General features: G+C 53.1%; 1 protein-coding gene across 3 annotated transcripts in view; it reads right to left on the bottom strand.

Annotated features, from left to right (window-relative positions):
* The window catches only part of LHPP (phospholysine phosphohistidine inorganic pyrophosphate phosphatase), a 127,373-nt gene that overhangs the window by 98,713 nt on the left and 6,019 nt on the right, over positions 1–22,641 (bottom strand). For all 3 annotated transcript variants that reach the window (XM_038579041.1, XM_038579043.1, XM_038579044.1), the window contains exons 2-3: positions 11,165–11,352; positions 7,035–7,188 (exon numbers count right to left, since the gene is read on the bottom strand). In XM_038579041.1, the coding sequence (XP_038434969.1) occupies positions 7,035–7,188; positions 11,165–11,352 (342 nt within the window). The remainder of the gene's footprint in view (positions 1–7,034; positions 7,189–11,164; positions 11,353–22,641) is intronic.

Below are 22,641 nucleotides of genomic sequence, written 5' to 3'. Positions count from 1 at the left end.
TAACCCCTAATTGCTGCCTGAAAAAGAAAACTCCATTAGTTCCACGGCACCCTGCAGCATCTCCTATTAGCCAGAGGTCGAGGTGCAGGTTTCACGCACACCAGATGCTTTTACGAGAAGACAACTATGTCTTCCCTGTCTCACTGGGGACCGACCCAGCTCGGCTCGCGGGAGCCTGCCTTTCTGAGGACAGTTTTGTGACCTCCTGGGAGCGCCCTGTGGCCCCGGCTTCCACCGTCTGGCCCACCCCGGGCCACAGGTAGAACCCTCGGGACACACAGTGGACGGAGCCTGGCTCCTTCTGAGCAAAGCCATTTGACTATAAAAAGGGGCAAAGGTAGTGTTTTTAATTTTTTAAAAATATTTATTTATTTATTCATGACAGACACAGAGAAAGGCAGAGACATAAGAAGAAGCAGCAGAAGCAGACTCCCTGTGGGGAGCCCGATGCGGAACTCGATCCCAGGACCCTGGGATCTATCCTGAGCCAAAGGCAGATGCTCAACCAACTAAGTCACTCAGGCGTCCTGGGCAAAGGTAGTTGTTTTTTTTTTTTTTTTTTTTGAAGATTTTATTTATTTATTCATGACAGACAGAGAGGCAGAGACACAGGCAGAGGGAAAAGCAGGCTCCCTGTGGGGATATTGTTGAGAGATTCAATCCCAGGATCCGGGATCACGCCCTGAGCCAAAGGCAGATGCTCAACCACTGGGCCACCCAGGCGTCCCAGGGCAAAGGTAGTTTAATCTGTGCCTCTCTAACGGCAGGGTTAATGGGAGTCTGGGAACACCACTAAAATGTTTTGAGACCCATCACATCAGGAGTGCTCTCGTTCCTATGCCCTTCAAATCGGGGAGACATTGAACACATATGCAGAGACCCAAAGAGAAGGCAAGTGAGGCATGCTGACCCCAGGGCCAAAATCCAGCTCTACTTCTTTTTAACAGTGGGCCTTGGGGTCCCTGAAGCCCTCTGGGCCTCAGTTCCCTAATCTGAAAAGTGGGGGGGGGGGGATCCAGGTGCCTATCTAATGGATTGTCGTGAAGCTCAAGTGAGATCATGCATGCCAAGTTCTTAACATGACGCCTCATGTACAGAAACTGCTCAAAAAATATTAGAAACTATTGTTATGGGATCCCTGGTTGGCGCAGTGGTTTGGCGCCTGCCTTTGGCCCAGGGCGCGATCCTGGAGACTCGGGATCGAATCCCACATCGGGCTCCCGGTGCATGGAGCCTGCTTCTCCCTCTGCCTGTGTCTCTGCCTCTCTCTCTCTCTCTCTCTCTGTGACTATCATAAATAAATAAAAATTAAAAAAAAAAAAAAAGAAACTATTGTTATGCTGTTTACCCAGACAGAGCGATAGGCAGTAAGCTGAGCTGGGCCAGGAAGGATGAACACAAGTCTTCCAATCTCTGGGGGATGTGATCCGTTCTGTGCCTACTTAAATGTTAGAGGTGAGCTTCTCAGGAGCTGCTGTAGGGCTGTCTCCTATCCTGCAGCTCTGCACACCCAGGAGTCCAGCGTGTTCCTCTCTGCCCCCAAGGCCCTGAAGGCTGCAGGAGCCTGACCGCCCGCCTGCACTCGGCCAGCATCAGTGTTTTCTGCTGCCCGATGTCCACCTCCGGCAGCAGCTCCTGACTTCACACAGGCTGGCCTGCAAGGCTTTAGCCAAAGCTTTGCTTTGGCAAGGGCTGGTCCTGTCGGGGAGATCTGGAGCCCATGCAATGAGCCAGGAATGGGGAGGGGGGTGGTTCTTGGCACAACAGGACTCATGGGTCTCCAAGGGAACCCTAGGCTCCTCTGTCAGGGTCACCCCATGAGGGCCAGCCAGGACACTGCATACCTTCAGGAAGATGCTTGGAAATCAAAGAGAACTACTTCCTCCTTTCAGTGCGGGGGGCCTTTTAAAGGGTGACCCCAAAACACAGGGTTAGAGGTTCTTAATTGCATTTGTCTTAAATCCAAAATCCAGGGGCACCTGGTGGCTCAGCTGTTGAGCGTCTACTTTGGCTCAGGTCATGATCCCGGAGTCCCGGGATCGAGTCCTACGTCAGGCTCGCCGCATGGAGCCTGCTTCTCTCTCTGCCTATGCCTCTGCCTCTCTCTGTGTCTCTCATGAATAAATGAATAAAACCTTAAAAAAAATCCAGAATTCAGACATGTATTCTGCACTGACACGGCCTCACCAAAGTGTTCCTTTCCTTCTATTTCCCCATTTCTACAATAAACCACCTTCCAGAGTGGTCCCAAGTTTTAAGGAATGGCAAAGTAAAGCCAAGTCTGGCCTACAGGAAGAGGGAGACGCTGGATGCTGGGTCCTGCACATGGTGGCACCACAGCTGGTGACATTCAGGACACAGCTGCCCCAGACTCCTTTGCAGGACTTGGTGACCATCCCAAACCTGGGCTGTCCCCCAGGTCCTCCCCATCTGGTGGGGAAACAGACCAGTCCACGAACAGAGGGGCAAGGCACAGGCGATGTCCAAGGAAACCCCATGCTCTGCATGCTCTGCTTGAGGAGGGCTGGACGTGCTGGGGACGGGGAGACAGAGAGCACCCCGGGGACACATCACAGCTGAGACCTGAAGCTCAAGGGAGAGAAACAGAATCATTCAGCCCCGAGGACCTTCTCAGAATCACGCAGCAGCACCCTGCTGAGGACCCTGGGGGTCAGACACTGCTGCAGGCCCAGGCTTCAGCCAGGTGCTCGTAGGGCCACCACACTTTGTCCCCTTGCACATCCACGTGATGACTGCCATGGGAAGGGGAGAAGGCGGGGGTGGTGGGAGCCCAGAAGGGGCAGAAAGGGGACCAGGGAGGGCCCCCCCGAGGAAGGGACTTATCAAGGTGAGCCAGGGACAAAGGACAGAGGTGAGGACAGGCTGACCCAGAAACCAGAGGACAAATTAAAAACAACACCACCAAAAAAAATTAAAAATTAAAAAAAAAATAAAAACAACGCCACCTTGTTGCAACAGGCACAGCTCTGTTTGGAGCTGAGGATTCTAGGGGCCTCTGGCCAGTGCCCTGGGCTGGCTGGAGGAGGCAGGAGTTGGGTGTACCTCCCTCTGGAAAATACTCCCGAGGTCACCTCCACAGCAGGACTTCTGGCCTGGCCCATACTCCCCAAAGTCTTTCTTCCCAAATGACAGGAACCGAGACTTTCTTAAGCTTAAATTTAGTCCTGATGGGAAGGAAAACCGGAGCACACGGCTTAAAATATTCAATGCAAACCTTGTCTTTGTTACGCTCATTTTTAGAGCCTAAAGAAGAAAACTGACTTCCATAAATCAAAATTAGAAACCTTACAATTTCTCTTTAAACTGAATCCGGGTTTGTTTTGACAGTGTCCAGAATGTCTCTTTATTCGGTGTTCACTCAAGACAACCAAAAGCCACCTTGAAGGCCATCTGTTAGCTGAAAATATTTTTAGAGACACGGTAAATACAAGTACCGGAGTTAATTTTTTTCTAAATATAAAGGCCCAGGTTAGCCAGGAAACCGAAGAGACTTGCCCTACCACCTTTTGTTACTGGCATAACGAGGGCGACAGCAGGCGGGGTTGGGACTCAAGTGTCCCGGCCCCAAAGCGACCAGCAAAGGGCTGGGCAGGAGCAGGAGATAGATCTGATGCTTTAGTCCCCTGCCCTTCCGATTATTCAGCGCGGCCTCCCTTCAAAATGACCACTTGACCTTTCCCACAAAAGCCATTAACCTTCCATAGTCTGTCGCGTAAACAGCTTAATTTTCTGACGGCAGCATGACAGAAGAAATTACAAAGGCAATTCCCACTCTCGATCCAAACAGATGCCAAATGTAAATCACTCCATTTCCAGGAGGAGGACATTCTGCCCCAGTGCCTCGGCCTACCCGGCGCAGGGCGGCCCCTCGCAGGCCACGACCCCCCCACCCACGCCAACGGGCCTTGGGCTGCCCGAGAAGCTGCTGACCGAGGCTGGAAAGCTGTCAGTCCCTGTCCCTTGTTTCTGGGCGCCCAACCCAACTCAGAGCCCCCATAAGTCAGAGGCACCCCCCGACCGCTGGTCTGTAAAACCAGCCCTTGCCTACTCTTGAATTTACCGCAGGATGACGAAGCTAAAACTCGACAGTTTCCATTTCTTCTTCAACAGCATACCTACTTTGACTACTACCCATAACCTGGGATAATAATGTTTAATAATGAACGATTTTATTTATTTACTGAAGATTTTATTTATTTATTCATGAGAAAGAGAGAGAGGCAGAGACACAGGCAGAGGGAGAAGCAGGGTCCACACAGGGAGCCCGACGTGGGACTCGATCCCAGGACCCTGGGATCACACCCTGAGCCAAAGGCAGATGCTCAACCACTGAGCCACCCAGGTGCCCCAATTAGAGACAATTTTAAAGGAAAAAGTTTTAACGTAAATGAGTTATAACAGAGCTTCTTAATTATGCTGTTCTCTAGTGAGGGGTTGGTGATTTTAGGGACGGTTGATGGACCAAGCCTGGAACTGGAGGGAAGAGGCCGGGTTCCATGGTTTGCGGTGCTCTAAATTATAAGGCTGTGAGCTCGGAAAGGGACTAGGATGGTGAATTTTATCTGTCAATTTGGGCCATAGCACCAGATATTTGGTCAAATAATATTCTGGATGATGCTGTGAAGGTCTTTCTTGAGTGAGATTAATATTTAAATCAGTGGTCTCTGGGGACGCCCAAGTGGCTCAGTCAGTTGAACAGCTGCCTTTAGCTCAGATCATGATCCGGGGTCCTGGGATGGAGCCTTGTGTCGGCCTGCCTGCTCAGCGGGGAGTCTGCTTCTCCCCCTGCGCCCCATCCCCGCTCATGCTCGCTCTCAAATAAATAAATAAAATCTTAATAAATAAATAAATCAGTGATCTCTGAGGAAACAGACTGCTCTCCATTCCATGGTGGGCCTCATCCAAGCAGCTGAAGACACGAACAGAACAGTGTGACCTCCCTGAGCAAGAAGGAACCTGCCGGCAGACAGCCTTTGGACTCAGGCCACAGCTCTTCGCCACGTCTCCAGCCTGCCAGCCTGCCCTGCAGCTTTTGGACTTACCTAGCCTCTCTCGGTTCTGTTTCTGTGAAGAATTCTAATGAGGGACACATTTTATTTGTATAATAAACACACTAGAATATTTCTAGTTCCTAAAGGAAATATATCCTCCTTTCCTTTCCTTAAAAAAATCTCGTTTGCCTATTTTGTTAGAGACAGAGCCTTGAACAGATAGTATGAGAAAACCCACCAACAGTGCAAGGTAAGTGACAGCAGACGGTGAGCTAGGTGAAGGGGACGGCAGGACGTGGTGAGGTCCACCATCAGCTGGAATTGATGGAGGTAGTAGCCTCATCTAAGCTTTTGTGTGCTCAGGAATGTGGGGCCCTGAACCATCAGATCTTTTGATTTTTAAGAAGAATCCCGAAATCTGGATATTTCATATAAAATCTCCCAGTTTTTAAACACATTTGCCCCCTCCCCACCCAATTTAAGATCTTGTGTGGGCCAAACATCTGCTCTCAAACATAGGCTGGAGGTGACAAGCACAGGCTCTCGGTAGCACTCCTGGCCCTGTCAGCATTTCCTGGCTGGCGACTCCGGCTTACTTTACGCGCTCACACCTCCATAAGCCCACCTCCAACACAGTGATGCTGCTGCCTACAGCTCACAGGGTTGTGGTGGGAATTAGACAAAATGAGTACATCAAGTGCTTGGACATGGCCGGTGGCCAAAGAAAGGTCCCTCCCTTGACCACTGCAATAGCCAGGCCCCATCCGGCAGGCCCAGGCAGGGAGCTCCCAAAGAGCAGAAGCACCAAAGCTGGGAAAGCCTTCCTCAGAGGTGGCCCCCAAATCTCTGCCGAGCACGAGAGGCTGGGGCCAGCCTCTACGGTGTCCCTACTACTTTATGAGCCCGTGATTCTAAAATCCTAGCACTACGCCTGTCAATAAGAGAGTCAGTCTACAGAGCTTTCTGAAAAGCAACCTGATGACATGTTGGAGCACCTCCGATGCGCACATCATCCTAAATGCACAAAGATGCTTATCGTGGCCTTACTTTGTGTAAAGATCAGAATCAGCCTAATGGATATCACCAGGCATCGGTTTAAGAAACTACAGGATATCCTGTAAAAAAAAAAAAAAAAAAAAAAGATTACAGGGAAACGACGCCACAGAGACGTTTATTTATTGAGTCGAGAGTTGTTCACAAAGTATTATCTGGTGAACAACAAAAACCGGGTGACAAAACTAGGTCAGGTTTGATACTGATGCTCCGAGGACGTCCCTCTGTAATGATTTATTTGGACCAGAAATCAGTTGGAAAGAAACACAGCAACACGTTGACAGCTGTTTTCTTGTGCAGTGGAATGGAAATACTTTCTGCTTTCTTCTTTTTGCTCATCTCTATGCTCTAATTTTCCTTCCATGAACATGCGCTGTCTTGGTGGCAAAAGATGTTGAGAAAAATAACCAATGTGGTTTGTTCTTTTAAAGAAAAATACAGTGAGGACTGTGCTAAAGGCTCAGAGGAAAATGCTGGTAACAAAATCATGACTTTACAGAGATCTGTGCCCAGAGATGTGGAGCCCGGCCCAGAGCATTCCTCACTAGGCCCGGCCCTCGAGCCCTCTCTTCACTATGTCGGTGTCCCCTGGACACAATCTTCGTGCCTAGTGTGGTATCCCGTGCAAACCCCCCTAACCTTCGGACAGTCAGCACTTGCGCTCTGAGACCTCGATGGGCGCCCCCCACCCCCCCGTCCGCAGTGACCCTGCCCGGCTCCAGCCCCTCCCAGCCCAGTGCCCACACGGCAGCCTGACCAACCAGCTCCTGAAGTCAGGATCCTCATTTCCTCACAAGTTATTAAAAGAAAGGAAGGAAGAAATGACGAAAAAAAGCAAGAAAAAGGCATTAGGCAAAGCCTGCGCCCACCCCACACCCTCTTTTCAGCACCGTTTACTGATTCCGTAAGCCAGAGACCCACAGAGTGTCGTCAAAGCAGCCAGAAACGCTCCTCCTGAAGCTGACTTACCCTTTTCCCAGAGATATGAGCACAGGATTTTCCAGCTCCATGAGCACCTGAAAGGCTTTATTCATGTTTTGGTAAGAAAAGGCTTCTCCGGCATCTGCAATGACCACACAGTTGGGGTTGGACATGTCATTCTGATCAAATTCTGAGCGGACTCCTGGAAAGAGAAGGAGGGATAAAGCCCTGGGGTGATGTGGCCTACCTCCTACCTCCTCCCAGGGACACCTGTCAGCCACGTGTGCCTGCCCCGTTCTCAGACGTGCATCCTGATCCTCACAGCTGTACAGGAGGTGGGCAAGGTAGGGGTATTATTCCCACTTTATAGACAAAGGAATTCCCTTCCCCACAGTTAGGGTTTGTTAGGAGAAAGATGGGCCTGTCCCTGGGGCTCCCACCCCAATACCGGCATTACCCCAGGGGCTACTCACTTCATACCCACAGGCAGGAAACCCAGAGCTCTGTAACTGAGTAGGAATATTTGCCTAGAAGACACAGATTCCCGGATATAGACTGAAATGAGGCTGCTGGCAACCTTTATAGGGTTGGTACAGCTGGACCCAAACTGTAAGGACACTGAACATTCTGGCCCAACCCCACAGAAGACAGGAGAGCTGAGACATATACAGGTGCTGAAAAGAAGGAGCAACAGCTGATTCCTGCTGTCCCTGCTCACTAATCCCCTTAGCAAAGCCTCTTCCTCCTTTGCCTTCTCTGCTCTCAATTTTAAATTAAAATCCGGAAAGTTGCAAGGATAAACTGAGTCAGTGACCTTATGCCTCCAGTTCCTAGGACAAAACACACTCTCGCCTATCTTGGTATTAGACATTGACCTTGGGACACCTGCGTGGCTCAGGGACGCCTGGGTGGCTCAGCGGTTGAGCGTCTGCCTTCGGCTCAGGGCATGATCCTGGGGTCCTCGGATCGAGTCCCACATTGGGCTCCCTGCGTGGAGCCTGCTTCTCCCTCTGCCTGTGTCTCTGCCTCTCTCTCTCTCTCTCATGAATAAATAAAATCTTTAAAAGAAAAAAAAGACATTGACCTTGCTGGCTTTAAAAACCGAAGTAACCACATGATAACCCGTCCTACCTGCCAGAATGCCAAGATTTACGAAGACAGACACCACCAAGTGCTGGTGGGGAGGCAGGGTGCCTGCAACAGCCAGCTGGCGGGAACATAAAGTCCTCTGGGGAAAGGCTAGCTGTTTCTGATAAAAACTGAAGAGCCACTTACCCTCTGACCCAGCAATTCCACTCCTAGGTATTTACCCAAAAGGACTGTGAAGAAGCACTCCTAGCAGACTTCCTCCCTAATAGCCCAAACCTGCAAATAGCCAGGTGTCCATCAACAGGGGAAAGACCAACCGTGGTATGTTCACTTAACGGAGTAGCACTCTGCAACCAAAAAGAGTAAATACCTGCAACCATACGGCTACATCCCAACTACAGTATTGTTGGGGCTGCTCTGACCCCGTGGATTCCAAAGAAAGGCTGTCCTCAGGGCACCTGGGGGGCTCAGTTGGTGAAGCATCTGCCTTCGGCTCAGGTCATGATCCCGGGGTCCTGGGATCGAGCCCCATGTCGGTTCCCCGCTCAACAGAGTGTCTGCTTCTCCCTCTCCCTCTGCCCCTCGCCCCTCTTCTGCTCTCTCTCCAGTAAATAAATAAAGTATTAAAAAAAAAAATCAAGAGTTTTTTTCCATGCCTGAGGCCCTGGGGGCCTGGAGATTGAATAGCCAAGGTCAGTCCACAGGTGCTGTGTGCCTACCTGACCGACCCTTAATCAAAACCCTGGATAAGAGGCTCCAGGGAGCTTCTGCGGGTGATGACACGTCGCAGGTACCGTCACACAGCTCTGCTAGAGAATTAAGTGTGTCTCAGGGCAACTCCAAGGGTGGGGACCGCTGGAAGGTGGCACCTGGATTCTCCTGGAGTTCGTTCGCCTTTCCCCCCTTTGCTGAGTTTAATCTGTGTTTTTTTGGTAAGTGAGTCTGACAACTGTTCTGAGACCTGTGAGTCCTTCCAGCAAATCATCAAGCCTCAGGGTGGCCTGTGGTCTGGAGAACCCCTGACACAACTAGATACTGGATGGTTCTTTTCTTTTTTTTTTTTAAGATTTTATTTATTTATTCATGAGAGACAAAGAGAGAGAGACAGAGAGAGGCAGAAACACAGGCAGAGGGAGAAGCAGGCTCCATATAGGGAGCCCGATGTGGGACTCGATCCCGGGACTCCAGGATCAGGCCCTGGGACTCCAGGATCATGCCCTGGGCTGAAGGCAGGTGCTAAAACCCTGAACCACCCACGGATCCCCTGGATGATTCTATTTATATAAAAATCCACCCGAGGCAAACTTATTCATAACCAGAAAAAAAAAAAATCAAAGCAGTGTGTGTCTCTGAAGGGTCAGGGGATGGGGATTGGCCAGGCAGCACCTTTCAGGGTGATGGTAAAGTTCTAGATCATGAGCACGACAGGGGTCTGGGATACACAGAGTGGACGTCTGTCAAAACTCAGCAGAAGTACACTTGAGATTTTTGTACTTCACTGTGGATAAATTTTATATCAAGAGAACAAAATGTAAACAGATGTTGAACTCTAGTTAATGATGTGCTGAAGTGTTTTGAGGACGTGTACCGACATCTGCTATTTACCTTGAAATGCATCAAAAAGATAAGATGAAGGGGCGCCTGGGTGGCTCAGTTAAGTGTCCGACTCTTGATTTTGGCTCAGGTCATGATCTCAGGGTCGTGGGATCAAGGCCTGTGTCAGGCTCCACAGTCAGCACAGAGTCTGCTTAGTTTGTCTCTCCCTCGCCCTGCCCCTCCCCCACTATGCCACTCCAATAAACAAATGAATCTTAAGAAAAAAGATGAGATGAAAAGTTGGACGAAGGGATGGGTAGACATAATAATGAAGAAAATACAGTAAAATGTCATTGGTAAAGTCATGGTGATGAGCATATAAATATTCCCAGTAGAATTCCTTTAACTTTGTTGTATGTTTGAAAATTTCATAATAAAATGTTGCGGGGGGTGGAATCCATCAACGATAAAACTTGGAAAAAGATTCGAAGTCTGAAAACACAGGCATATTTATGGAAAACAGATGCAGGACTGCAGCCGAGGAGGTGCATCTGCTCAAGCTCTAATATCAGCTCCTCGAACTCATCGATTAAGGAGCCCTTCAAGGCAAATCCTGAATTTCCCTCCTCTTCCCACCTCATTCCACCCCCATCCCTCCCTTTGCCCCAGGGGTGGGTATTTTCTTTCTTAAGTTTTTCTCTTTCTTTGAGGACCTGTTCTAAAGACACTGGCAGAGATCCCAGATCACAGAGGAAGGATTTTGAGAAAGAGGATTTCTAAAGGCTGGGCATGTTGCCCTCAACTGGCACCAGCGCTATGGATTTGACACTCAGGCCTTTCAGGGAGCACCCTCAACCTCTGGGGGCCCCACTCCTGCCGGGAGGCAGAAAAGTATGCTTGCTTCTGCCAGTGGTTCCTAAATAAAAATACCAAGTTCAGGGGAAGAAAGAGGGCTCAGTGCATCGACAGGGAAGTGTCCTGAATTCTGAAGCACTGCTTATGTTTCTTCTTTTTAAATATTCAGAAGGCAGCAGATAATATTGCTCCTTCCATTTCTTTCCAGAAAAACTCCCCACTGAGGGTCAAAAGGGCTCTTTCCTTGCATTTAGACTAAGATCAGGATGTAAACCTGGTGCCATTTGCCAGAGCAGAGCTGGTTTTCACAAAGAGTTCAAGTTCAGGGTTGGGGGTGAGGGGGAAAGGCTGGGGGGTAGACTCCCTTCCTACCTGCTCCCCCAAACCCTGAAAGCTAGAATTCTGCCCCCTTGACAATTCCCTGCCCCCTCAGTCCATTCTAGAACAAAGAAAGCAGGCTCAGGGTTTTGCTCTGCAAAAACTGCTTCGACAGGAACGTGCCTCTAAGAATCCTCTGGTGTGAGGCCGGGGGTGCAAGGGTTCTGGTCCCCAGCAGGAAGCCCACGAGGTTTCCACCTCACAGGCCCATGAGCACCAGCGGCAGGAGCCAAGTGTTCATGTCCTTCCCAGTGGCTTGGGACAGGTGAGAGGGACACCCTCTCTCAGCCGCCACCATGCCCAGGGTCCAGCGGGCTTACCGTCATGGACAAGCAGGTGTGGCCGCAGGCCTCGCTCCTTCAGGATCAGGGAGGCGGCCGGGGCCGGGGCGGTCACCTCGCCCTCTGAGATGTCGAAGCCCAGGCGTCGAAGCAGCCCCACCAGGTTGCCCCGGGACTTCTGGCTCTCGTTGGTACAGAACCTCACCTTCAGCCGGGACCGCTTCAATCTGGAAGTGGGAACAAAGGCAGGGGGTGCTGTCAGCACTGGGACATGTGGCCTCCGGGGAGGAAGCTAGGTGGTCCCTGCCCAAGGGCAATCGGGACTTCCAGCGAGGGCCAGGCGGCGGCAGCTCCCTGAGGCCAGCCTCGGCTGACCCTCGGGTGCTGGACGGGGTTGCTGAGCTGGAGCCCACCCTTTCCAGGGAAGCCCGACCATGCCCCACACCCCTCCTCTCCATCCTCACTGAGTTTGTCGCCCGGGGCGCATCCCCGCTCCCTCCGCCTGGGACAGGTCCCCACCTCTTCATCAGAGAAACATCTCTACACCAACGGCCTAGGACACATTCCCTCCACTCCCACACGGGACACACACCTCCTGCTTCTACCCGGGGTATGTGCCCACTCTCTGCCTAGGGCTCATCTCCACACCCTCCATCCGGGACACATCCCGTCTAATCCCTCTACCTAGAACACATCTGCACTCTCTCTGTGACACATCCCCACTCCTGGGACACATCCCTGTTCCCTCTCCTAGGACACACTGCCTCTCCACACGTGGCAATTCAAACACCTCCAGAGACCCCCTGGACATGTCCCCTCCACCACTCCACCCACCCAGCCTGGTTAGAGGTCACCTGTGAATGTCCACAGTAATTTCTCTGGACCATTCCACTGTGATTAGCACTTGCACTCTACAGGTGAGCTACGTATGCCTAATTAACTCTGGATCCATACTTCCCCTAAAGTGCCAAGGCTGAGGGACCAGGCTCAGGTGTGTCTTCTCATTGCTGTCGCTGAAGAAGGGTTTGCCAGATGTTCATTACACAGATGATCCCGGGATGGACAGAGGGGACCCAGGGAGCCCCTGCAAGCCCGGCATTAACCTCAGACGACCCGGAGATGCTGTGGCAGGCCAGCTACATGCACATTTCTTCTTTCCTGAGCTCCCAGGATACCTGCTGCATCCTGACTGCATTTGGGCAGGTTCTCGGAATGCAAAGCCACAAAGCAGATGCCTAAAGAGGTCCCAGATGCAACAACATCCAGCCCTTCCAGTTACTGAGCACCTACTAAGTGTCTGGCTGGGGGCCAGTGCCCAGAACTGTAACCTGGGACCACAGGCAGGCTCCCCAAGGGGGCCACAGGCCAGGCAGTGGGAGGAAACTTGGCAAAGGAAGGGGGATTTGTGATTGTGGACAGAGATGTGCTCTGAAGGACTGGATCGGGATGAAGAGACAGAAGGGGGTTAGGAGGAGGCAAAGGAGCAGCACCCAGCGGAGGGAAGAGCGGACTGCACGGGAAAGGAGGCCGGCATGGCTGAGCCCCCAAGCAAGGAGTCAAGTATGATGGCAGCTGTCCACGTGGGCCCAGGGCCTAAACACACAGCCCTCCCTGGACAAGCCTCGGCCAGGGCAAGAGGAGAGTCCTACTCAGCATCTGTGCAGAGCTGCCGTGTGGGGTCGTGGAAAAGACCCCAGGCTACAAGCCAGGTGGCCTGGGAAACCCTAGGAAAATTAACTGAGTATACTAATCGCCACCTAGCACTGTTCTAAATAGGTCTCTAGGGACGCCTGGGTGGCTCAGCGGCTGAGCGTCTGCCTTCAGCTCAGGGTGTGACCCCAGGATCCAGGATGTGACCCCAGGATCGAGGATCGAGTCCCACATTGGGCTCCCCGCAGGGAGCCTGCTTCTCCCTCTGCCTGTGTCTCTGCCTCTCTCTGTGCGTCTCTCATGAATAAGTAAAATCTTAAAAGAAAAAAAAAAGGTCTCTAAATACATCCATGTCAACGGTCTCCAAACACACAGGAAGACATCTTTACTTTTCAGCCATCCTTTCAGATTTTACATTTTTTATGATATAAATAGTACATTTAATACAGTGTTAAGTACATAATTTATCATTTATTATTTATCAATAAATACCCATGTACAAGAGCTACACACTCCAATTTCGTACTCACAGATGGCCCATGTGCAGAAGTAACACGGAGGTGACCCAGTTTACTTGAGCTATGGACTTGAAATCAACCTCCATCTGGGCAAGTGAGACCCTAAAAATGCAACTCTGCCTCAACCCCAGTGGTAACTTACTTTCTATCCTGCTTTAGGAGTGATGACACTGAGTCTTAGAAAGGTCAAGAAGTTTCTGTCCCTCTCCCTGGATCTGAGGCGCCGGGGACATGGGCTAATTCCTACTTGGCCCTAACACGGGTCCTGGAACTGATACAGAGTCAGGAACAGGAAGCACATCCACCACAGCTACCCCACAAAGGTGGGTCCAGAGCACGGAAAGGTCTCCTCTCAGGATGGGGTCTCAGAAAAGACTTCCCAGAAGAGCCAACTCCAACTCCAATCGTGCAAACAAGATGGCCAGGGAAGGGTGGGTGGAGCAGCGGGAGCAGCAGTTGCAATGCAGGCCCTGCCTTCCTGGGACCTGGTCAGGCGTCAGAATCTTCGAGCAGCCCAGGGTATGGAAGCAGAGCCAGAAAATGAGGCTGGAGAGGAGGCTCATTGAATGGGTAGGGATGCCTCAGGCAATCTGCACCATCCTGGGGGGGAGGGAGCTCCAAATGCAATGCTCCTTAGTGATGACAGACCTGGGAAAAGGCAGCAGGTCTCTTCAATGTCCGCTTGTCCACCCTGTGTGATGCTGCCCTCATCCTACCTCTGCCAGTATTTTTCTTTCTTTATAACGCTAACCAGTATCTCCAATTCCAACTTTTATCTTTGTTTATTGTCTCTCTCCCAGACCTCTGTGCTCCATGAGATCAAGAATGACATCTGGTTCATTCTCGGCATCCCTGCTTCACACAGGGCCGGCACGCAGCAGGCTCCCAACTGCTAAACGACTGAGTGATGAAAAAATCCAAATGACAACCAGTGAGAGGGACCCTTCCTTAGTACCACACACCTACTGCCTCCCCCAAGGGTGTCCTGGGCCTCCAGCCCCCTCACAAGCCCCATCAGAAACAGGCAGGTGTTCCCACGTGATGATGAGCCTCCTGACCCTCCAAGCACTGGAGCTGACAGGTGCCCCTTGGAAAGGAATCTGTAGATCTACCATCAACACAGTGAACACACACCTCAAGTCTAACCGTGTCTTAATCAACAGCCCAGGTGGTTCAGTCCTTTCTTAATATTTGTCTTTCCTAATCAGAGGGTTATGAATGATCAATTACGCTTAGTGGTTAATTGCCCTTCATAAAGACAGCTTTTGTATTTTTAAATTAGGCAGTTAATATATTGTAACTAATAGCATCACCTTGTGCGTTATGGACGGATCTTCATTGATTGGCGCCTGGAATGTGTGATTCGCACCCAAGTTAATGGAGCAGTTGAGCGAAGAAGTGCAGAGGTGTCGGGGGACTAATTATTGCTAATGAATTATGATGTGACCTTCTCAGAACAGTGAACAATCGGTGTGACAGTGAGATGACAGTGCCTCACATCTGCTATTCAGAACGTGACTTCAGATGCCGATGACAAATGAGTAAACACAACTCACTTCGGGACACTTCCGCCACAGGGTGTCCTTTGAAATACTCACCTAAGTTCATAAAACACGTGCTTTAAAGTCAAAGTACTGGTTTTAGGATTAAATCAGTCCCTGAAAAAATTGAGTGCGAAAGGTGCGGGAAGTCCCCATCCCATCTCGGCCGACTGCACCCCCTTTCTGACCATTTGGGACAAGTCCCAGGTTCTCTCTCTGCTTCTCGCAATCACTGAAAATAATGAAAGTGTGTGTTAGTAACAGAATAAAGCATGATTACAATGTTACGTTGAGCCCTGCCTCGGGATCAGCATCTGTGATCTGATGTCATCCAGACCCACGTGGTTTTTTCTGTACAAACATCCCCTGGGCCTGGCATGCAGGCTGAAGTATGAGCTCAACGAGCAATGAGCCAAGAAATGACAACCACTGTCCCCATTCTACCGCTGACAAAACAGAGGCTCTGAGAGGCAGAGACCAATAAAGTCATGCGGCTTGTGAGCAGCAGAGCCCACGGCTGTGAACCGACCACACGGTGGCAGCTACAGGGTGGCATGCCCAGGCCTGCATGGTCCCAATAAGGGAAGTGTCATGTAAGACACAGCAGCCCAGGGGCGTGCGTGGAGCACACATGAGTGTGCTCGGGGGACAAGATTGTGAGATGACGGGTTGGCACTGAAGGGAAGGCCCTGAATGGCCAGTGCTCTGGGCCGAGTCGTGTCCCCCATCCTGCAGCCCTAAGGAGGTAATGGGGGCTAAGTGAGGTCAGGAGGCTGGGGCTGTGATAGGACAGGATTAGTGTCCTTAGAAGACATGCCAGAGATCTCTCTCTGCTGCACAGAGGCGGCCACATGAGGACAGCAGCCCCTAGAAACCGGGAAGAGAACTTTCACCAGAAACAGACCCTGCTGGCACTAGATCTTGGGCTTCCCAATAAAGTCTGCTGGAAGCCCCCCCAGCCTGTGGTTTTCTGTTGTGGCAGCGTGAACAGACACGACAGCCAGAGAACCAAATCCTCAGCATCTCCCGCCGGGTCTGCTGCCAGATGTCACAGATTTGGCCTTAGGGGCCCTAGACCACAAGGATTCAGAATGTCAGGAGAGCTCCAGCCAGGCACGGCTTCGGGACTTGAGCATAGCCTGCAAGCAAGAGCGGGAGAGCAACTTTCCAGGATCTCAGCATCAGGCTGGGCCCAGCTCCAGGACAGGCTGCTAACCTCACACACCCCCAAAACCCAAGAACTCCTGGAACAGGTGTTCTATTGTGGGGCTCTGATGTCCCCGGGTGGGGCTCTGGCCACACTGCCCCTTTGAGACCCCGGGCACCACCTCAGCCTGCTGCCCCCTCCTCCCCAGGAGTCCCACGAGAGTGGGATTTGCCCCCACTTCCTGCAGCCACACCAGATCTTTGAACTGACCTTTACCTCATCCCGGCAGGCCAGGACAAGCCTCTGAGTGACAACGTCGCCTGGTGCAATTATTGTGCATCACATGAACTGGTCCCTTGCAAATCACCTCGGACCTCACACATCTGCTGGCTGTCGGCATCTGCCAGGGGCGCTCACCCGAAAATAATGGAAACCCTCTCATTATGGCTCCATAGCAGGTAGAGCACTAGGGCGATTACTGGACATCCTGACCGACCTTGGCATAGCTCCACAGCCCACTGTCCTCTCTGGCTCGCCACAGAGGGGCTGGGAGGGGAGGCCACCCGGGGGCGGGGGGGGCAAGAAGGCTGCCCCAGACAAGGCCCTGCTGACTGTGCCCATCCTCCCTCCTCACAAGCCCTGGGAAAGCTGTCACCTTCGTGGGACCCAACAAGGCCTCCGGTCACCCAGAGGCTGCTGACTACAGGCACACCTTAAGTCATCCTTTAAGGCCAGGTTCATGCTTCCCTTCCTCCAGGAAGCCCCCGGACCCCAATCCCCCAGGTGCCCAGGCACAGCCCATCTTCACAGCTCTTGGAGGGTGACAATGCCTTTCTGTGGGAGTCCCCAACTCACCCAAATTGCAGATCTGATGGGCCCACCTGGTAAAGGAACCACATCATTCCGGTACCCAGAGGAGCTCGGGAAGAAAGCCCATGCTCCCAGGTAATCCCCACGCCCCACCCAGGAGGAGAGGCCTCTACGGGACGGTGGAGGGAGGAGGCCTCGAGCTGAGCAGGTCCTGGATGAGAAGATGAGGCCACCGGCTGGCAGGTTAGACTTATGACAAATGAAGTTAGTGCCTAGAGGGGACGGGTGACTTCTCTGCCTCAAGAGAAAGCTGAGTGTGCTTTCTTTGGTTCTCTCCTTCCGAGGCTGGTCCCCCGAGAGCTGAATGAGGCCCCCCTAGGCTGCCCTGGGCCAGAGCTCTGGTCTCCAGCTGGGGCCACCACCACCTCTACTTCAGGGGTCAGGAACCCTCTCCCGCATGACAAGTGACCAGGAGGGGGGGACTGAGGGTCACAGAGGGGGAGTCCCCCCATCCTTGCCTTGGCCTGCTCTGCCCCTGGGGCCACAGCTCAAGAGGTTCTCTGGTGGGGCGGGGGGCATGACTACTAAAAGGGGAACAGCAGCAGATAAACAAAGCTATGCCTCAGTTTCCTTACAGAGAGGAAGTGACATTCACAGCACCTCAGGGGGGTGTTATGAACCAAAACACGGGTGGCAGCGCCTGGCCAAGGCCCCCAGCGAACCCCAGTCCCAGCGACCCTGATGGCACCCAGATGCGAGCCTGAGCAGCGCTCTACGGCCGTGCCAGCTGCTGTCTGACTTTAAGATCTCTGGCTGCTTCTCTCATGGAAAGCCACAGGGATTGAAAACACACATTTGGAAGAAGTGAATCTTGCAAAGTACTTATTTGCTCTAAGAACCCAATTTTTTAAAATAGAAGGTCAAACAGGAGCGAGTGGAACAGGAACAGTTTTGCAGCAGAAAAACAGTCACTGACGCCTACCAAGAGGCGCCCACACTGATTCAGGGAGGGACCCAGCCTGGCTCCCCAAGTGCCCCAATGATGGGCCTCAGCTGGGGTCAGGGAGCCGCCTCGTGGCTCGAGCAGCCACAGAAGGGTTTTTGCCCCGTGAGAATAGGTCTGGCTTCCCAGCTGGGGTCCTGCACTTGCACCCGGCAAATGCCTTTGGCCAGGCATCCAGACACCAGACTCTTGGGGTCCCTGAATCCCAGCCATGACATGGGGTAACAGCAGTGCCTGGTCCTCTGCTCTCCAGGTGTGGGCATGCCGTGGGCCATCCCACATGCTGGTGTCACCATTCGACCAGGAACGCCAAGGGGCACCAGTAACAGCTTTTGCCAGTAGCTGGGGCCGGGCCCGCCGCACCTTCCCCTTCCTTCCTACAATCCACCAGGGCAAACCTTTCAGCTAGGCTGACAGCCAGCTGCTCCCCGACCCTAAAGTCCTTCCCCATTCTCCATCTGACATTCTGTGGGCAGCGATGCACATCACTGTGTCGTCAGAGTCCAGGCAAGAAACAGAGTCCAAAGTCTGGATGGACAGAAGAGAAAGAACAAAGGACAGGGTGACGCACATGGCTGGGTCCTGGCTGGGCCTCTCAGTCCCAACCAGCTGGCTGGTGACCTCAGGGAACAGCGATGAGGTCAAATAGACATCGGGCAGGCTCCAAAGCCAGAGACGTTGCGAAACCCCAGGTGCCTCTTTCCTGTGCCCGTGACCACCTCACCTGCCACCCAACATGTTCTCTCTGACCTTCCTAAGCCTCAGAGCTCAGACCAAAGGGACATGCTGAGTCCACAGACATCAGTTTACTATTTCTTAATAAAGACAACTTAAGGGCAGCCCGGGTGGCTCAGCGGTTTAGCGCTGCCTTCAGCTCAGGTTGTGATCCTGGAGTCCTGGGATCGAGTCCCGTGTCAGGCTCCCTGCATGGGGCCTGCTTCTCCCTCTGCCTGTATCTCTGCCTCTCTCTGTGTCTCTCATGAATAAATAAATCTTTTAAAAAACTATTTTAATAAAGACAATTTAAAATCAAGTGCAGGGAATCTAGAAACCAGAGGAGAGCTTGGGCAGCATTCAACCAATGGCTCATTTCAGAAAGCGGGGGACAGGAACAGAGGGACACAAGGTGCCTAAGGGCATGGGCTGTGGAGTTGTGGCTTCTTGGACCACTCCCCAACCTGGGAGAGTCCGTGGCCAGCCAGTCCTTCCAGAGCGCCATCACGGGCTGGTCCGGGCCAGGGGCTGCAGGGGACGGACAGAGGCCAAGGACTCCCGGGGCGAGGTGGCAGGAGGTGGAAGCCCGACTCAGAAGGCAACACACCTGCCACCTCTGACTCTGTGGCTGAGGCTTCTGACCCAACCCTCTCCAACCTCAGTCTGCCTATCCATAAAACGGGACACTAACAGAAGCTACTTGACTGGGCTGTTGTGAAGACAATAGGCAGAACCAGATCAGAAGCACTCGGCACGCTGCAAATACTCAATAATGCCAGTGAAGACGTGGGTGGTGACAGTGCCTATCACCCCTGTGGCAAGCCCGTGCTGGGGACATCTGGGCCCTTGAGGTGGGCAGTCTGACAGGAAGCCACAGGCCAGTGAACCAGGGCCCAGGAGGGGCCAGGAGGTGAGGGAGCTCAGAGAGCACTGTTAAGAGGGCAGAGGGAGGCTGGGGCAAAAATCCAGGGCTGACCATCCTGAAGAACAATCCTGGGGCACCCAGGACAAAGGGAACCCCAACAGCAGCTACCACAGTTCCGGGTGACTGGCCGCCAGTGCCTCCCCAGCCACCCAGTACGTCACCCACAGGCTCACAGTGAATTCGCAAGACAATCCGGAAAATGGGTCAACATCCCCATTTACAACGAGGACCTTGGGTTCCGAGGGGATGAGTGCCTCTCCCGGGGGTGGGGCACAGACGAGAACCCCTCATTATGAACTGGCCTCACGAAAATGCACACAAACGTGAATAATACCCTGTGGGCCGAGCTGAGAGATTTCGGGTTGACCAAGTACCAAGTTCAACAGGTGAAAGACTCCGCTTATCAGCAGAAGAACCACCTCTCCACCATTAGCTGACCGTTCAGGCCACAAAATGCTCCGTTAGCTCCTAGAGGTGGCACAAGTGAAATGGCAGTGTAAGAGGAAATATCTCACTTGACTTCCCCCCGCTGACACAGGTGGGAAACTGAGGCACAAAAAAACTATGACACCTGCCTGAGACCACATCACCACCACGGGACAGAGCTGGGACTCAATGCCCAGGGCCTCACCCACAAGAGCTGGCACCCACCCTCTGTTGGGTGATACGAGGAAGCAGCACCCGCCCTGGGGAGGGCACCGGCCCTGCTCTCCCTCCCCGGGGGGGCATCTTTAAGGCAGGCCTCTGAGTCTCTGGTTTCTCCTCCACACGTGGGCAGCATCCTGTCAGCCGCAGGGTCATGGAAATTTGTGGCAGACGCCACTCCAGGCAGGGCTGGGGCCGGGTGTGCCAGCATGGCTTCCCCGCACATCCTTGGGGTGCTAGAGGTGGGGCGCCTGGGGGGCGCAGTCAGTTAAGCATCTGCCTTCGGCTCAGGTCATGATCTCACGGTCCTGGGATCCAGCCCCACATCCTGGGATCCAGCCCCACATCAGGCTCCCTGCTCAGCGGGGCACCTGCTTCTCCTTCTCCCTCTGCCCCTCCCCTGCTTGTGCTCTCTCTTTCTCTCCCTCTCATAAAAAGAAATGAAATCTTTAAAAATTAACTATTAAGCTGTCCACTGGTCGGGGCTTCAATATCGTCACTCACCAAAACACTTCGATCATTTTCACTGACTGGCTTCATCATGGATTATGGACTTGAACAGAGACAACATACACTTGTTGAACTTTGTCCTTTTGTTTAAATTTTTTTTTTAATTTTTATTTATTTATGATAGTCACACAGAGAGAGAGAGAGAGAGGCAGAGACACAGGCAGAGGGAGAAGCAGGCTCCATGCACCGGGAGCCTGACGTGGGATTCGATCCCGGGTCTCCAGGATCGCGCCCTGGGCCAAAGGCAGGCGCTAAACCACTGCGCCACCCAGGGATCCCTGTCCTTTTGTTTAATGGCGGGGGGGTCTACCTTGGATTCATTTGGGGGGTAAATGTTCCAAGGCTACATAAGAGTTGGAAAGCCCTGGCTCGGGATCTGCAGGGACTCAGCCTTCTGTGACCTGGGAGCACCAGGGAGAGGAGGCCGGAGTGCGGGGCAGGGGGTGAGGAGGGTGTGATGTCAGGAGAGGGTCTTGGAGGCACTGGGTCTTCAAGTCCTCTGTGCTTCGGGGTAGGGGGAAACAGAGCAGAAGGGGTTTGGGAGGAACCACAGTGTCACCCTAGAGGAATGCGTCGGTCAGCGCTGGTGACAAAGGTTTGGACTTTTTGCTCCGTACCTTCCAGTACTAGTGGGACTGTTTGCGAGGAGGGAGCCACCCACGAAATGGCAGCAGGAAGTGGCAGGGTGGTCCCGTCAAAGCACACCTTGTCCCAGGTCTGGGCTGAGTCAGGAAAGCTCCTGTTGGCTCAAACAAGCTCAACCAAGTGGCCGCCCCCTCCTATATCCCCAAGGGACCTCCTCTGGCAGGTGCTGGGCCCCAACTGGAAGGATGGGCCGAGGCAGCACAGGTGAGGCTCCCGGCTGTCTGTCGTGGGTCCCTGGCAGTTGTTACTATTGCCACCCCTAGGGCCAGATGCAGCCGGGCGGCCCAGCGTCGAGGAGGGGAGGCCGGAGGAGGGGTCAGTCCTGAGAACTGCAGGCTGGTGACTTCAGACACGGTTCCCCTGGCCCCGTCCCTCGCTGCTCCAAAACCTGCTGGGAGGGGCCTCGCCGGGAACAGGGTCCCAGGGCTTCCGGTGCACCCTGGGGCTTGAGAGGCCCCACCTGGAAGGATGGCTTGTGGGACTGGCGGTCCTGGGTGGGAATTGCTTTATGAAGCGACCCTGGGCCGAGCTGGGCTTCCTTCCGCCGGCCACAAAAAGGCCTGCGAGCAGGGCTCAGCAGCTGTGCTTTAGTGGCCTGAGACAGGACGCAGTAAAGGCCCACCTGCCTTTCACATGCAGATGCCTCCGGGGCTCTCCTTTGTGCCGGTCAGCCCCTGCTGTGCCCAGCCCTGCCTCCGAATGGCTCCCCTCCGAGAGCCCAAATGCCCAAGAATGGGCTCCAATAAAGGGCCCGTTGGGGGCACCCCGGGCTGGTTACAGATGTCCCATTACCACGCCCGCCCACAAATCCTAGAGCCGTCAGAGAGCTCGAAGCACGGTTCCCAGCAGCTCCAGGAAGGGGCCTGTGTGGCCCTCTGAAGCCTGGGCCTTCGGTTCCATCTGGGACACTCTGGCCAGGTGGCATGTCCAGATCCCAGCGCACACAAGCAGCCGATCTGCAAGGCTGTGCTTCCCCACTCCTCAGCTCCCTGTGGATCACACAGATCTCCCAACTGGGCCCTCGGCTTCACTAGGCAGGGACTTCCATCTGCCTTGTGTCCTGGCAGTTTAGAAGGGCCCAGTGAATACCTGTGGGGTGGGAATGACTGAAGGAGCAAACATGTACTGAGAAGCAGGGTGGTGCTGGGAGGGCCATGGAGGCCTTGCAGTCGCACAGACCTGGGGCTGACCTGGCCCAGCCACCTTTCCCACTTCTGCTGGTTCCCGAATCTCTGTACCTCACTTTGAAAGGGGCCCAAAATCCCACCTCAGGGCTGGTTGTGAAGGTAGCTTTGCAGTCAAGCACCGGCCCAGGATGTGACAGGCCTCCCTCAATCACTGGTGACCGCTATGACCGTGGTCCACGTTGTTCTGTAAGGCAGAGTTTATCCTCCGCATATGTTCTATG

Source organism: Canis lupus, chromosome 28, assembly GCF_011100685.1.
Source record: "Canis lupus familiaris isolate Mischka breed German Shepherd chromosome 28, alternate assembly UU_Cfam_GSD_1.0, whole genome shotgun sequence".
In the NCBI taxonomy this organism is placed as follows: domain Eukaryota; kingdom Metazoa; phylum Chordata; class Mammalia; order Carnivora; family Canidae; genus Canis; species Canis lupus.
This window is presented reverse-complemented; position numbering and strand designations above follow the sequence as displayed.